Source organism: Larus michahellis, chromosome 1, assembly GCF_964199755.1.
Source record: "Larus michahellis chromosome 1, bLarMic1.1, whole genome shotgun sequence".
NCBI lineage: Eukaryota > Metazoa > Chordata > Aves > Charadriiformes > Laridae > Larus > Larus michahellis.
In genome coordinates, this window is record NC_133896.1 from 25,459,081 (window position 1) to 25,473,528 (window position 14,448).

General features: G+C 44.1%; 1 protein-coding gene across 8 annotated transcripts in view; it reads left to right on the plus strand.

Annotated features, from left to right (window-relative positions):
• The window catches only part of AASS (aminoadipate-semialdehyde synthase), a 31,520-nt gene extending 22,484 nt beyond the window's left edge, over positions 1-9,036 (plus strand). For 5 of the 8 annotated variants that reach the window (XM_074597807.1, XM_074597558.1, XM_074597892.1 and 2 more), the window contains 5 exons: positions 1,371-1,466; positions 3,397-3,512; positions 3,687-3,775; positions 4,111-4,287; positions 6,502-9,036. In XM_074597807.1, coding sequence (XP_074453908.1) covers positions 1,371-1,466; positions 3,397-3,512; positions 3,687-3,775; positions 4,111-4,287; positions 6,502-6,620 — 597 coding nt within the window. In that variant the 3' untranslated portion in view covers positions 6,621-9,036. The remainder of the gene's footprint in view (positions 1-1,370; positions 1,467-3,396; positions 3,513-3,686; positions 3,776-4,110; positions 4,288-6,501) is intronic. The other 3 variants (XM_074597988.1, XM_074597634.1, XM_074597716.1) reach the window with 2 other exon arrangements.
• Positions 9,037-14,448: the final 5,412 nt, after the last annotated feature.

Genomic DNA, 14,448 nt, shown 5'->3' on the forward strand with positions numbered 1-14,448 from the left:
TTATTTCTGGGAGGGAGGGAGGCTTGTTTAGCAGAAGATTGAAGGCCAATGCAGGGGAACAAGGGTTACAAATTGCAATAGCTCTCTTTTTGTCAGTCTAGATACGATCTCTTGTTCAGAAGCTAAAAATATGTGGAGTCTTATCTCGTCATAAAGTCTTAGTATGACAGTATCTGCTCTTCCATTTGGTGCCTGGTAAAATTTTCTTCTTAGCACAAGGAAAAGCGAAAATGTCAGGATGACACGCACAATTGTTGTCAGTGTGCTGCAAGAATGACGTTTCTGTGGTTAGTGCTGTTTTCTTAACCCCCCAAAGCAGGTCCGTCCCTTTGGGTTGGGGTGATGTTGGTAGGGTTGCGTGGAAGAGCTTTGCCGTACTTCTGCCTGCGTGGTACCTATGTGCCAGAACATAGTGCTGAGCAGGGCAGAAGTTAATGTCAGCCCTTTGCACATGCTGCTGTGTTGGCAGAAAGCAGAAAGGAATCAGTTCAGTGCCGAGGCTAACAACTCCTCAGAGCGCCTTTTCTAGATTAAGTTCAGGTAGCTGATGGAGTCAGTTTAAAAAGAGGTGTCACAGAAGGATCTCACCGCAAGGCCATCTGAGCTGATAACAGTGCTGGTGGAGGTGGCTCCTAATTATAATTAGCCCTCGTTCAGGGTGCTTCGTTTCCACCGTTCTTCTTTTTTACAGTGTTTCTAGCACTTGCATGTAAGTGTTTTCAGGTATCTAGCAGCTGTGTGGGAGTGTTAACGGAATAAAAACAAAAATTTAGCAGACACCAGTTGAGACTTTTTATCATGCAGCCTATCGCAGCCTTTGCAGTTCCTTTGAAATACCATTCTGCTGCTGTCCTGGTTGACTCGCTGATATTCCTGAAGGAAAGATACAAATACACAGGATTCTTATCTTTAGAATCAGTTTATCAGATGCCCATACAGTCACACCGGTGTAAAACCGGGGTGAGCTGAGTTCAGCGTTGGGCTCTCTGTATGCAGTGGTCCATTTATGGACCATCTGGCTGATATGACCCCATCTGTAATGACCTGCTGGAGTTTGAACTAGTGCTGGCCAGCTTAGCCCTTTGATCGCATGAACGAACACTACTTGCCATGGAAGTACCGATGGCAGAATAATAGTAAGTCATTAAAGAGGGTATTAAAAAAGTAGGGGGAGGAGTGAAGAGGGGCTGTTGAAAGTGCCGCTCTGTAGCAGTAACCCCATTGGCATCGTGTTATTGTGGCTGCCTTCCCATGGGAATAATGCTTAATACTACCATGGTTGTATCTACCACTACGTTCAAAGCAAGGAGAAATATTCACTTCAGTTTCAAGTGATTATTATTTTTAACCATGTTATTCTTTTATTTCAGGGATACTCTAAGACTATGGGTGGCTTTGTAAAACTAGGATTAATTAACCCAGATCCTTATCCTTTGCTAAGCTCAACCACGCCACCTCTAACCTGGGTGAGTTACTCTGATTACTCTGCCTTCTTTCTTCTGTTTTTTTAATGTTTTTCTTGGATGTACTTAGCGATGGGAATCTTGCATTGTATGCTCGTCTTCTCAGCTCTTTGTTCCTGCAAATTAGGACAATTTTCTTCAGCAGGAATGTAATACAGTGCTGGAACAGGTTATCCAGAGAGATACTGGAGGCTTTCAGGACTCATCTAGACAAAGTCACAGCTGACTTGAGTGCTGGTGGTACTCCCACTTCAAGGAGGGTGTTGGGCTAGATCACCCTCAGAGGTCCCGTACAATATTTTTATGAATTGTCTTAACTTTTCTGTTAGTCAGAATCCATCCCTCAGTGCTGTGAGTTTGCAATGTCCATATTGGTACTGGCCTATGATCTTCAGTGTAAAAGTATTTTTTAGGGCATCAGGAGGTAAGAGATCATGCCTGAATGAGTATATTAGAATCTTTTTTCCTGTTAAAACTCTGTACAAGCATTTTTTTTTGTCTTCTGTTATGCCGCTTTTCTGTCTTGCTTACTGATGCCTCACTTCATCTTAATCTCAGCCAAGGTACGACTCCCATGATGTGCTGCTGTTACCTTTGACAATCGATGTTTCGGTTGTGTCTGTGGGCAAAGCAGGGCATTTCATATTTCGATATGATGTGAAAACAGATGAATTGATGAACAACTTATTACTTGTCAGATCTGTTTGTCTGTCTTGTGAGAAATTTTTCTTCCATTTTGCAAACCCCTGAGAGAGTAACTTTCTTTATTAATCAGATGAACAAAATTCTGATCTGCCTCCTGTTTCCTTCATGTGCTTTTATTGGCATTAATCTGGAAAAACACACCAGGCTTATGTTGTGTGATGGTCTGAGGAGAGCACAGTATTTTTCTGATGATGCCATTATTTCAAGTTAAGAATGTCTCGAGTGTTCTCAAAACCACGAAAGCACAAGGTGAAGAGGCCCAGTCTCGCTTGTCCCTGACTAACGTACAGCACTGCTCATCTTCCCAAGCTCCAGGAGTTTTTGGGCTGCCGTGTGGGAATTTTATTTTTTTTTTTGAGATGAATTTTGTCCACTTTCAATTTTAGGGTTGATATCTTCAAGTTTTCTTTGCAAAGATGGCTAGAATTTGCAGTCCTTCTAGCCTCAATGAATAAGTGTACAGTGTCATGTAATCTGTGAAAATAACTATAAACTCCTTAGTCTTGCTGCAAACCTTGTCTCAGCAATGTTGTTCCATCTGAGTACTTTCCCTTTATTATTCTGCCTGGGACGCAGAGGAGACAGGTTAACCTGAGCTTCTGAGACGACTCTGCAGTTCTTGCTTGCTTCTTATCTTGTTCATAGCTCCGTTTATTACCTGTCTTGCTGTGAATGAAGCAAGCAATAATTAGCACCTAGATAGCACAAAATGGCCTTCAGATACGCACAAAAATCTTCAGAAGGCTTTTTGGTAATATGTTCTCAGGAATTCCAGAGCCTTGTTCCATCTCATCAGTCTGTATTCTTCCTTTTGGAAGGGACGTTCTCCATTTCCAGACCAGTTGAAAGATAATCTTTGAGTTCCTGGCTCCCTGGCTGTCTCCAGGTGGCTTCTCTTTCACCCGGACATCCTCCCAGTGTTCCTTGTTTATGCAGATTTATGTGTTCTTTCTTCACTGCCAGAGGAAGGGATAAGACTAAAAAACTAGGGGGAAGCAGCTGAGTGGTGGGGTACAAAGTGTTTTAGGACAAAATGAGCCCTATTCTCCCTTGTTGCCATTAAAAAACTCAAACTATGTCACGTTGCCTGTATGCATAACCTGCCGTCTCAGAAGTCCTGGATATTAACTGAGCTTAGTGGAGCAGTGGGTTGTCGAAACCTTGGCTGAAAAGGAGAGGGAACAGATGTCAGGCCTTACGGAACTTTTTTCCTTTTCTTTTAATACAGAAAGAGCTCATGTGCAAACTGGTTGGAATTAAACCGCCCGCTGAGTACCACGTTCTTAAAGAAGCTGTATTTAGCAAACTGGAAAAGGATAAAAGTCAGCTGGAGGCAGTGGAATGGTAACATTTTCCAGTGATTATTTTTTTTTTTAAGGTTAAAAAAAATAATAAAGGTTTGCAATTCCACCCATTTTGGTCCATGTTGAGACCATTAAACTGGTATGCTGAACAAGCTGGAAATTACAAAGCAAAGACTATGCTTGATAGGCAATGATGTCTCATTTCTTCCTCCAGGCTAGGCTTACTGGGAGATGAACCAGTTCCAGCAGCAGATTCCATTGTTGGGGCTCTTGCAAAGCACATGGAGATGAAGCTGCCCTTTGGTATGTGAGAAATTCTTCTTTTTCATGGCTTTGAGTGGAGCAAGTCAGTATCTCTTATCAGTCTTAATTAGATTAGCTTGTTCACCTTCATTAAAAAACCTTAATTTTAGATTTTTTTAATGTCTTGTGATGTTCTCTACTCCCCCAATTTATCCTTTGCTTTCCCGGTTACGTTTTTAGTTTCATCTTAATATTCTGTCCTCCCTAATAGTCCCTTATCTTAAGTCACTTCCCTGTTACGCGTGCTGTGTACGCATAGTGCCTTGCTCATCAGGAACCTCATCTTGTTACGATTGAAATATAAGTAATGAGTAGTTTGTGTACTTTGCTTTTAGGCGCTGGAGAGAGAGATATGATTGTTATGAGAAATGAAATAGGTCTCAGGCATCCTTCTGGTCATTTGGAAGACAAATTTATTGATCTGGTTGTCTATGGCGATAACAAAGGATATTCTGCGATGGCTAAAACAGTAGGATACCCCACGGCCATTGCTGCTAAGATGATTCTAGATGGTAAGTGACTGTTCAGGCTTCAACTACAGTATTTCATCACGCTGGATCTTCCTGCCTGTAGAGAGCAGATGTGTAATGTTTCTGAAGCGTATATATGTATTATATTATTATTTTTTAAAATTTAATCAAACTTTTCCCATCGCCTTTACAGGAATTTTTAATCTGCATGTTTGGATGTTTCAGTTACTTAACTTCTTAATCTACAGAGATTTTTAGTAATTTAATCTTAAGTGTTTCACTGCTGTAGAAGGGACCTTTGGTATTGATTATGCCACAGTGAAGTGGGCTAAAATATACCTGTGCTGGACAAACTAGTGGCTTCCACTGCTACTTACTGGATCGATCAAATTTAAGGCTTGGGGCATATTACCTGATCATGTTGTGTGTATATAGACAGGCAGACTCTGCCTAGTTGTCACCCTGTTTAAGGAAATAGTGTGATTTCCCCTTGCATGCTCTTAATATTTAGAAATTCATTCTTCTTCTGGCTAACTGAAATGAGCAAAAACTTTGGGTTCGGGTTGGGATTTTGTAATTTAGAAAACCAAACCCCAAACTTTTGAAGTTTAGATGCTTTTTACCTAATCACAGTTTCACAGCTCTACAAATTAAATTCAGCTCTATGAAATTAAATTCGAGCTGTGTACACTACTATTTCAAACTTTTTTCCTTGTCCTTGTGGCCAACAGGATAGCCATGAGCCAGCAATGTGCCCTTGTGGCCAAGAAGGCCAATGGCATCCTGGGGTGCATCAAGAAGAGTGTGGCCAGCAGGTCGAGGGAGGTCATCCTCCCCCTCTTCTCTGCCTTGGTGAGGCCGCACCTGGAGTACTGTGTCCAGTTCAAGAAGGACAGGGAACTGCTGGAGAGGGTACAGCAAAGGGCTACCAAGATGATTAGGGGACTGGAACAACTCTCTTATGAAGAAAGGCTGAGGGATTTGGGTCTCTTCAGTCCGGAAAAAAGACAGCTGAGGGGGGATCCTATCAACACTTATAAATACTTAAAGGGTGGGTGTCAGGAGGATGGGGCCAGGCTCTTTTCTGTGGTGGCCAGTGACAGGACAAGAGGTAATGGGCACAAACTTGAGCATAGGAAGTTCCACCTAAACATGAGGAGGAACTTCTTCACTCTGAGGGTGTCAGAGCACTGGAACAGGCTGCCCAGAGAGGTGGTGGAGTCTCCATCTCTGGAGACATTCAAAACCCGCCTGGACGTGTTCCTGTGCAACCTGCTCTAGGTGACCCTGCTCTGGCAGGGGGGTTGGACTAGATGATCTCCAGAGGTCTCTTCCAACCCTACCATTCTGTGATTCTTTGGTACAGTGCTGCTGCTGTGTGAGAACATAATGCCAAGGTTGATAAATCAGAATACACATATATGTAAAAATATAAAAATTAAAATTTATGTAATTGCAAACTGATATTTTTTTACTTGTGGTGGGTTGACTGTGGCTGGCTGCCAGACGCCCACTCAACTGCTCTCCGCCCCTCCTCAGCAGGACAGCGGGGAGAAAATAAGATGAAAAAGCTCATGGGCTGAGATAAAGACAGGGAGATCACTCACCAGTCATTGTCACAGGCAAGACAGCCTCAACTTGAGGAAAATTAATTTATTGCCAATTCAAAATAGGTTTGGGCAGTGAGAAACAAAGACGGAACAACACCTTCACCCCTGCCTCTTTTTCCCAGTCTCAACTTCTCTGCTCCATTCCTAACTCCTCACCCTCTTCCCTCCGCCCCGAGGAGCGCAGGGGGATGGGGAACGGGGGCTGTGGTCAGTCCGTAACAGCCCCTCTCTGCTGCTCCTTCCTCCTCACGCTTTTGCCCTTCTCCACCATGGCCTCTCCACGGGCTGTGGGAGAATCTCCGCCCTGGTGCCTGGAGCGCTTCCTCCTCCTCCTCCTCCCCTCCTTCTTCTCCGGCCTCCGTGTCACAGGGCTGTTTCTCACACTTTTTTCCTCACTCCTCACAGCTGTGCGGCATTTTGCCCTTTCTCAAATACATTTTCCCTGAGGCGCCACCATCTCCTCTGCGGGGCTCAGCCGTGCCCTGGGGTGGGTGGGAACCGGCTGGAACCGGCTGTGGCCGGCTCGGGGCAGCCCCGGCCGCTCCTCACAGAGGCCGCCACAGCCCCCGCCGCTGCCAAAGCTTTGCCAGGTAAACCCAGTACAGCACTTAACACTTTTTTTTTCCCCCCCCTACCTTTATCTCAGGTGAAATAGATGCCAAAGGTATGGTTATACCATTGACAAAGAAAGTTTACGGACCAATACTTGAGCGTGTTCGGGCCGAAGGCATCGTGTACAGTACTCACAGCGTTATCAAACAGTAACTGGAAGCAGTGGATGGAACCGGGTTTTGGCTTTGTTTGGTGTGTCCCCCCCCCTTTAAGAATCTCAGTTTGGACCAGATAAAGGCAGCACCTGCCATTTCACACACAAATGATGCCCTCCATAGAACCGGTTGCCTGACTTTCATATAGAAACTGTCGATACCCACACACATGAATTGTGGTATTTTCCTCTTAAAACTGTTACGCTTTCACGTACATGTTTCAGCGTCAATCGGATCTTTCCTTATATCTTTCCTAAAATATCTCAGAAGTAATTTTTTAAATAATAGAACTTATCTTCTAAGTTTATAGGGTTACTATTGAGACAAATTTGAGCTGAAAGAAAAATCTATTAGTGGATTCTTTCATGGTGGAAAAGCCTGGTTAATGAATCCCATTGGTTAAGTTTGATTGTTCATGTGGTAAAAATAATTTATTAGAGAAACAGAGATGAAAGTGATACTTAAATTTTAAGTCTTATTGTTCCTTTTAATGCTATTTGTGAATGTTTTCACAATAACAATGTGCAAGAACTAGTTTAGAAATTATGCACTACTAGCAAATGAGATCCTGTTAAATCTTGAAAATGTTCCGTTGTTACATATTTGAAATCCAGACCTTAGTATTTTTTAAATCCCTCTCTTATGAATCTAAACTTAAATTGCTTGGAGGAGGGAGGAAATTTAAAGCAAGCCTCCCCCCCCGCCCCCGTTCCTGTCTCCGAGTGGAAGCTGGTTGGAATGTGTTGAAATACCTGCTGTTACGTGTTGCTTGTGCCGCGAAGGGAGCACGTCGGCATTCAGCTCGGCCTTCTGAAACACAACGCGGTTAATGTGCTTCGAAGCCGCTCCACATGACATGTTTACTCTTCCCACTTACACTGTGCGCCACGTCCAGGTTAAGTACTGTTACAAAGGGAATAGACTGTGTAGCACAAGCAGCTTTGAAACGCAGTAGGCTTAGAGCTTTAAATCACTGCTTTTTGAGTTAGCTTCTTCTGTCCTTTTGCTACTGTGCTTTTGAAGCATTCATTTGGGAGCCTATCCATACTACTCAATGCAGCGCCACTTCAGCCTGATGAGAGTTTGCCGGCGTACCAGCTCATCTGATGGTAAGTGCTGCGCTGCGCAGGCGTGCCGGCCCGGCTCTAGCCGCACTTTCGCTGCATCAGCGCAGGATTGAACTTTAGCCCGAGCGTAGCTTCTCTCTAACAAAACAGCAGTTGCTTCCTTCCAGTTCAGGGCTGCTTCTGTGGTGTTTGCTCAGGGATTTCTACACCACCTTGCAAGGCAAGCATGGTTTAGGCTTCACCAGTTAGGCCTGTGAGGTGCAATGCTGTGGGCAGATACCATTTGCACTGGTACCTGTGCTCCTCTTTTCTAAAGCTGAACACTGATGCTGGAAGCTGTCTGCTTTCAACTTTGCTACAAGCACACTTTGCTGATAAACGCACAGCCTTTTACCTCCTGAGAACTGTAGTCCTACTGCGGTCCCGAGGGGCTGGAATTCCAGGTGTTGCTCTGCCCAGTTGGAAAAGCAGCCATAACAATAGCTGAAGTTTTGATCTCCGAGTCTTGCTACTCAGGATTTGGATTTTCTTTGTGCATATGTAATGAAGTAGCAATTGCAACAAAGAGGAGGGTGAAAGGAGCCAAAGGAAGAAGGAAGAATGAAGGGCAGAGTATGGTTGTCAAAGAAGAGGGTTTTTTATACTGAACCACTGAATGTTTTTGTACTGTCAAATTTGGAATTCTGTTACAGTGCCATGCATGTTCTGAGTATCGGATGAAATCCTGGCTCCACGAAGTTGCTTATCTTCCCGCTGACCTTGGAGGCTGTTGGTCTGTTGTATGTACATGCAGCTGGGGTAAGGATGGAGCCTGCAATGAATGTTCCGCTCTCTGCTGTCTCCTCCTCCCACCAGTAGATTAAAGACCAACAACTAAGGGTTAAAATTAGACGTGAATCTGCTGGTGCCTTCTAGTCCACTGCTTGGTGAGACCAGGATTTCACTCGAAAATTCTCTGTTCCCTCCTTTACCACACAAATACACAAACATGGGGTTGTGTTTCTGTATATATGCATGCACCTTGCTTGCTTTTCTGCCCAGGAAATGCAGCATGCAAAGAAAATTAGAATTTTTAAAAAGTATATAATCTCTTTGAAGCACAAAAAGAAAGCACTACAGACTGTTTCCTTCAAGAAACACTGCTATTATTTTTGAAACATTTTGTATCAGAATATATTTCTGTTTCCCAGTGCAATGCTGCTTTTCGTTTTCTAAGTGTAGACTTAAATGAATTTATTGCTCAGCCTTTGTATGAAGATTAGACTTCTCAGTTCTCTTTGCATATTATTGGAAAGATAATTGTATCTTATACACAGGATTGCTTAAAAAATAAATTTTGAAAACCTGTGTTTCATTGTCATGTCGTCTTTACAGTCTGACGAGATGTGTATGAACGGGATTTGTTTTTTTTTCCATAGATGATTATATCGAAAGGGTGCCTACACATGGAATTCTCTGTGTACATGAAATACCTGTCCATACTTTTTGGTGAACTCACGAGAGAAGGCTCTTCAAGGATTGTTTAAGCATCCACATCTAACACCCATATATATATTTATATACATATAAATCTGTACCTAGGCATCATCTTCAGCTGTAATCTTTAGAGATGCAATTTCTTAGTAGATGTTTTGTGCTTGGGCGTGAGGACAACTACTTCAGTGGAAGGCTGCAGAACAGTGGATGTGTCGTGTCTCCCTCTGCCCCAGGAGGAGATGAAAGCTTGGTGTCTCGCTGCCTGTCTCAGCTCGAGGGCCTTGCTCGGCTGAATGTGTGCTTTGGTTTCTGCTGTCACTGCCCGGGCTGAAAGGCACTTAAGCTGTCTGTTCGCATCAGGCTGCAAGGAACAGACTCTTTGTCACTGTGTGTCTCATTTTTTCATTTTTGGAATTTATTCTAGTGCCAGCTCTCCATGACAGGTAAGATCCTGGTTTCTTTCTGAGATGGAGGAGCTCAAGCCGCGCTACACTCAGACTCTGTTCCTTGCCTCAGTGTTTCACACTCTGTCCCAGATATTCCTGTAGCTGAGAATTGCATCCCTTTTCAGGGAATGGAGCACAAAAGTGCGATTGCCGGACAATGGGCATGTGCTGTTTAAGGGGGGAAAAAATCACGGGTAAAGTGATTGTGACTAAAATCAATGAGGAGGGGGAGAAAAAAGAAATTTAGCTTTGAGTGTCCAGCAGAATTTATTAGGGCAGATCAGAACATCTCAAATATGCAGTGACTAATTACACAGGATGTGACTTTGCTGAAACAAGAGAATGAGTTCAGTAAGCCAGGAGGGTTTTTTCCTACTTTTTTTTTTTGTTCTAAAAAGAAAAGAATGCAATTGGAAACAGAGAAGAACTGGGGAATGGTGGCCAAATGTCCTGAGATGCTCCTCTTCCCTCTTCTCCCTTTGAAAGTCGAGTCCCTCCTCCACCAAAGCACAAACCTGTGAAACAGAAATGGACGTTGAGCCCTTCACCTCGCTGCAGGGAAGTGGTGAAACCCAAGACTGTAACCTAGGATGCCTCAGACTTATGGTACTTAGTCGGGTCTCCGTTTCTGTTTCTAACCCCAAGAGGGCACGGCTCTTCTCCCCAGCCCTGCTTTGCTTCTGCTTCGGAGCGGTTAGAGAGCGAAACGAGTTTAGCTTTGCTGAACTCATCTTGAAGTAAGAATTTACCACTGAAAATTTCAACCCATCAACGTTACCCTTGGACATCGCAACGAACTGTGCCGGGAAAAGCATTGTGATAAAACACGGCTAATTAGTTTAGTCAGGTGATTGTCGAAGTCTGTGCTAAGGTCTTCAATGAGTATGCTGTTGCGCCGATAGCTATGAGTTTGCATGACTTCTACGCATCATTTATTGCTGACTTTTGTAAAACTTTTCCATAGGCATTAAATCACACCACCACAATCACTAAACAGTTGGTGATGTTAGTAAATTACTTGTTTTCCTTTTTTTTTTTTTTTTAAACTCTACTCATCTATGTTTTTTTGGGAGGAAGCTCACTAATCAAGTTTTCCTTGGCACATAGGACTTACAGCTTTGTAAAAAAAATTAAAAATCTTAAACTGACATTGTTTATTAATATGCTACTTCTTGCAGGAGATAGATAACATCTTTTCCACACTTGACCCAGTTTGAAAAGGCAGGCTATACGTCTTTTGAGTCTGTAGCTTGGATTACAAGAAAAAAATTAATTAGAATATGGCCTTTGTCTGAGAGGGGAACTGACACGCATTTATTAAAATCTGTAATCCATCACAGTTGAAGATTATAGAAGATTTTTTATGGTTCTTATTTTTTTTCTAGATGAGAACCAATATGTGTGAGTAAAGAGATTATCCTAAGCAGTTATGTTTTAAATAACTTGTCAGCATGCTAAGATGATGAATGTGATTACAAACATCTCTGGAAGAAACCTTGAATGACAGCTGATTCCTTGGATTATCATTTTAAAATGTCTGCAAAACAGTTTAGGTTGAAAGGAACAGTTATATCAAGATGGGATTTTAGAAAGGAGGATTCTCTTTTCGCTTTTGGTCCACAGAGGCTTGAAAAACAGAGTAGAATTAATTGGCCTAAAAACTGCTTTGTACGTACAACTGTATGCAACTGCAAATCCATTAGTACAAGGTATCAAAATAAAAAGCACAAAGTTATTTGAGGGTACAAACCAGTTTTCCAAAAGAAAAGGCTGGGGAAGTAGCACACGAGCATGACAGTTTCTGATGTTGGGTACTAGTACGGTGAAGTGCAGAAGTACGTGGTAAGAAGGTTACGGTGGATGGTTTGGAAATGGCCATAAGATCACAATTGACCTCTCTCATACAGGCACCCCTAGAGATTCAGAAAGGAAAAACTGCGTCCGTGTTTTTGGAATGAGTGGGAGAAATGATATCACGTAGCTGTTCCTCCTTAGCCTCGCCATGCAAGCGGAGGTGTCAGTCAACCCGAGGGCTTTAGAGGATGCAGTTAAGGAGCCCCCAGGCCACCTGGAAAAAGAAGATATTCCCTTCCTCCCAGAGCAACCGATATGCACTGTTGCGTACACCAACTCTGTGCCTGAAAGCCGTGAAGAACGTGTACATGTAGTTCAACCGTGTTATAAAAATGTATATCTTTTGGGACAATGAGCAGGTTTATGAATAATTGAAACTCTGATCACCCCCAAAATAACACAAATATAACACACAAAAATTCTAGATCCCGTTTTTCAATGGTGTTTCATTTCCCTAGGAATATACTGTAAGTTCACTTTTGCTTAGAAGCTGTATCTCAGTCCTGTTCTTCCTGGACTTCAGAATTAGCAAATACGCAGGTATGGCAAGGACCACCGGGAAAAAAAAAGAAGTGTGAAACCTGAATAAAGGTGTCTTGGCTCGGAAAAGTAGGCTTCCTCATTTCTGATTTATTCGGTCAAGCAGTTATGGCTGTGAACCGAAGGGGCGAGTACGGGTATGCGCAGGCGCGCGGCTGGCACCCCGGCCCCAGGCTGAGCTCCCGCACAGACCCTGCCAGGCGGCGGGGCAGGAGACGGGACGCTGCTGAAGACAGCGAGGGTGAGCGGCTGCCAGGCGTCACCAGGAGTGCCACCACCTCTGGCTGCGGGTCACAGGCAGTTATGTGAGGGAAGGCCAAACTCTGGGTGAGACTCTGTGGGAAGAAAAGCCTGCAAGGGCAGAGGAAGCACCAAGGTAACCGTGTCAGTAATACCAGGTACGGCTGAGATCATCTAAGTGGCGGCATCAGAGGTTTCACATTTGGGTATGGCTGCAACAAAACTGAGGCCCGTGAAGAAAAAAGTAACTAGGTAATTAGGGTGTTTATCTGCAAAGAGACAGAGAGACCAGGGTGGAGAAACACAGGGATCAAGGTGGATAGACAAAGAATAAGCAAGTGAAAATGGAGAGAAGAGGGGTAAAAAGGACTGTGTGCACCTAAGCAGGCAGCTGGGCAGTACCCCAGCCCGCTCGGGTTGCGTGGGGGTATGTGTGTCTGCCTGTCTGTCTCCTTCCCTCCCTCCCTGGGGGAACATGTGCCCTGTGTGGTCCCTGGCCAGACCTGCAACGGGTACTTGGGCTGACACAGGCAAATTGTCCCACATCTGTCTCTGGTGGACACCTGGGGTTCCAAGCCCAACGGGTTCAGCCACTCCATAACCTCTGGGGCCACACTGCTGTGGTTATAAAGAGAAGTGGTCAAGCATCAAAGAGAATTCAGGTGCGTTCACATGTTAACACAGTTTTATAAGACAAACTATACATTAGATTGTTTTGATTATTTTGGCTATATGACTTTTTTTAAAAAAAAAAAGACAACAAGAGCAGGAAAAAGTCTGCTTTACTTTACTACTCTATGCCATTCTGTCTCCTGGTCTAGCACCTTCACGCTCATTTCATTTATCAATGGTACCAGGATTTTTTTAAAGTTTACACTGTTTAGATTACTCCAAACCTAAATTTGTTTTGGCTTTGTTGCAGCTCCCCCTATCCCCAACCCCGCACTGCTGAAGGGGATCTAGATCTATCTGCTGGCACACTGAGATCCCTACACACCCTTGCGTTGGGACATCAGTCAACTAAATCTCCAAGTTCACATCAGGTCTGTCTTTGTCTGGACTGTACTGTGTCCAGCTTTGGAGTCCTCAGCACAGGAAGGACATGGACATGTTTGAATGGGTCCAGAGGAGGGCCATGAAGATGCTCAGAGGGCTGGAGCACTATGAGAACAGGCTGTGAGAGTTGGGGTTGTTCAGCCTGGAGAAGAGAAGGCTCCGGGGACACCTTATAGCAGCCTGCCAGTAGCTAAAGGGGGCTACAGGAGGGATGGGGAGGGATCTTTATCAGGGAGTGGAGCGATAGGACAACGGGTAATGGTTTGAAACTGAAAGAGGGGAGATTTAGATTAGATATTAGGAACAAATTCTTTACTGTGAGGGTGGTGAGGCACTGGAACAGGTTGCCCAGAGAAGCTGTGGATGCCCCATCCCTGGAGGTGTTCAAGGCCAGGCTGGATGGGGCTCTGAGCAATCTGATCTAGTGGGAGGTGTCCCTGCCCATGGCAGCGGGGTGGGAACTAGATGATCTTTAAGGTCCCTTCCAACCCAAAACATACGGTGATTTTATGATTCTCCCACCCTTATTTTTCATTGAAGTTACTGACCGTTAGTTACTATGGCATTCTGATCCAGAACTCCATCTCTGCTCTCGAAATTTCAACTGGATGTGCCAAAGTGAGAAAATAGTCACTCTCACAGCCTGTGTTGGTTTTAAACAAAGATCTGTTCTGCTCCAGGCTCCTCCACCCTCCTCAGTGCTACAACCTTCAGTACCATCAGTATCTTTCCTTGCCAGTTCAGAAGGTTACAGAAAATAGTTGAGTGGCCAAGTTGAAACTTTTTCTTTCTGTTCTTGCAGAGATTATTTGCTTTATCGCTTCCCAGAGTTTGGCTTTTGCTTTGCCAAAGGAGGCAGCAAAGAGCTCAGCAGCTGAATGAATGATCTGAAGCAAAGCCAGCACGGAGAGTGTGGCATGTCAGTGGGCAATTAAGGCAATTTGGAGGCCTGGGACAGCCTGTTAGCCTGTGGGCAACCAGACTGGGAGACGTGCAAGGAGAGGCTTAAAAAAAGAGCTAATGTGGACACTACAGGTGTGGCTGGAAGCGGAACAGAGATTAAATAACAAAAAAGTTTTCCAAAAGTGTCTTCTGAACTCGCAGATTCCACGGGAAGAGCAGCCGCCTCCAGGTCAGCCTCGAGCCC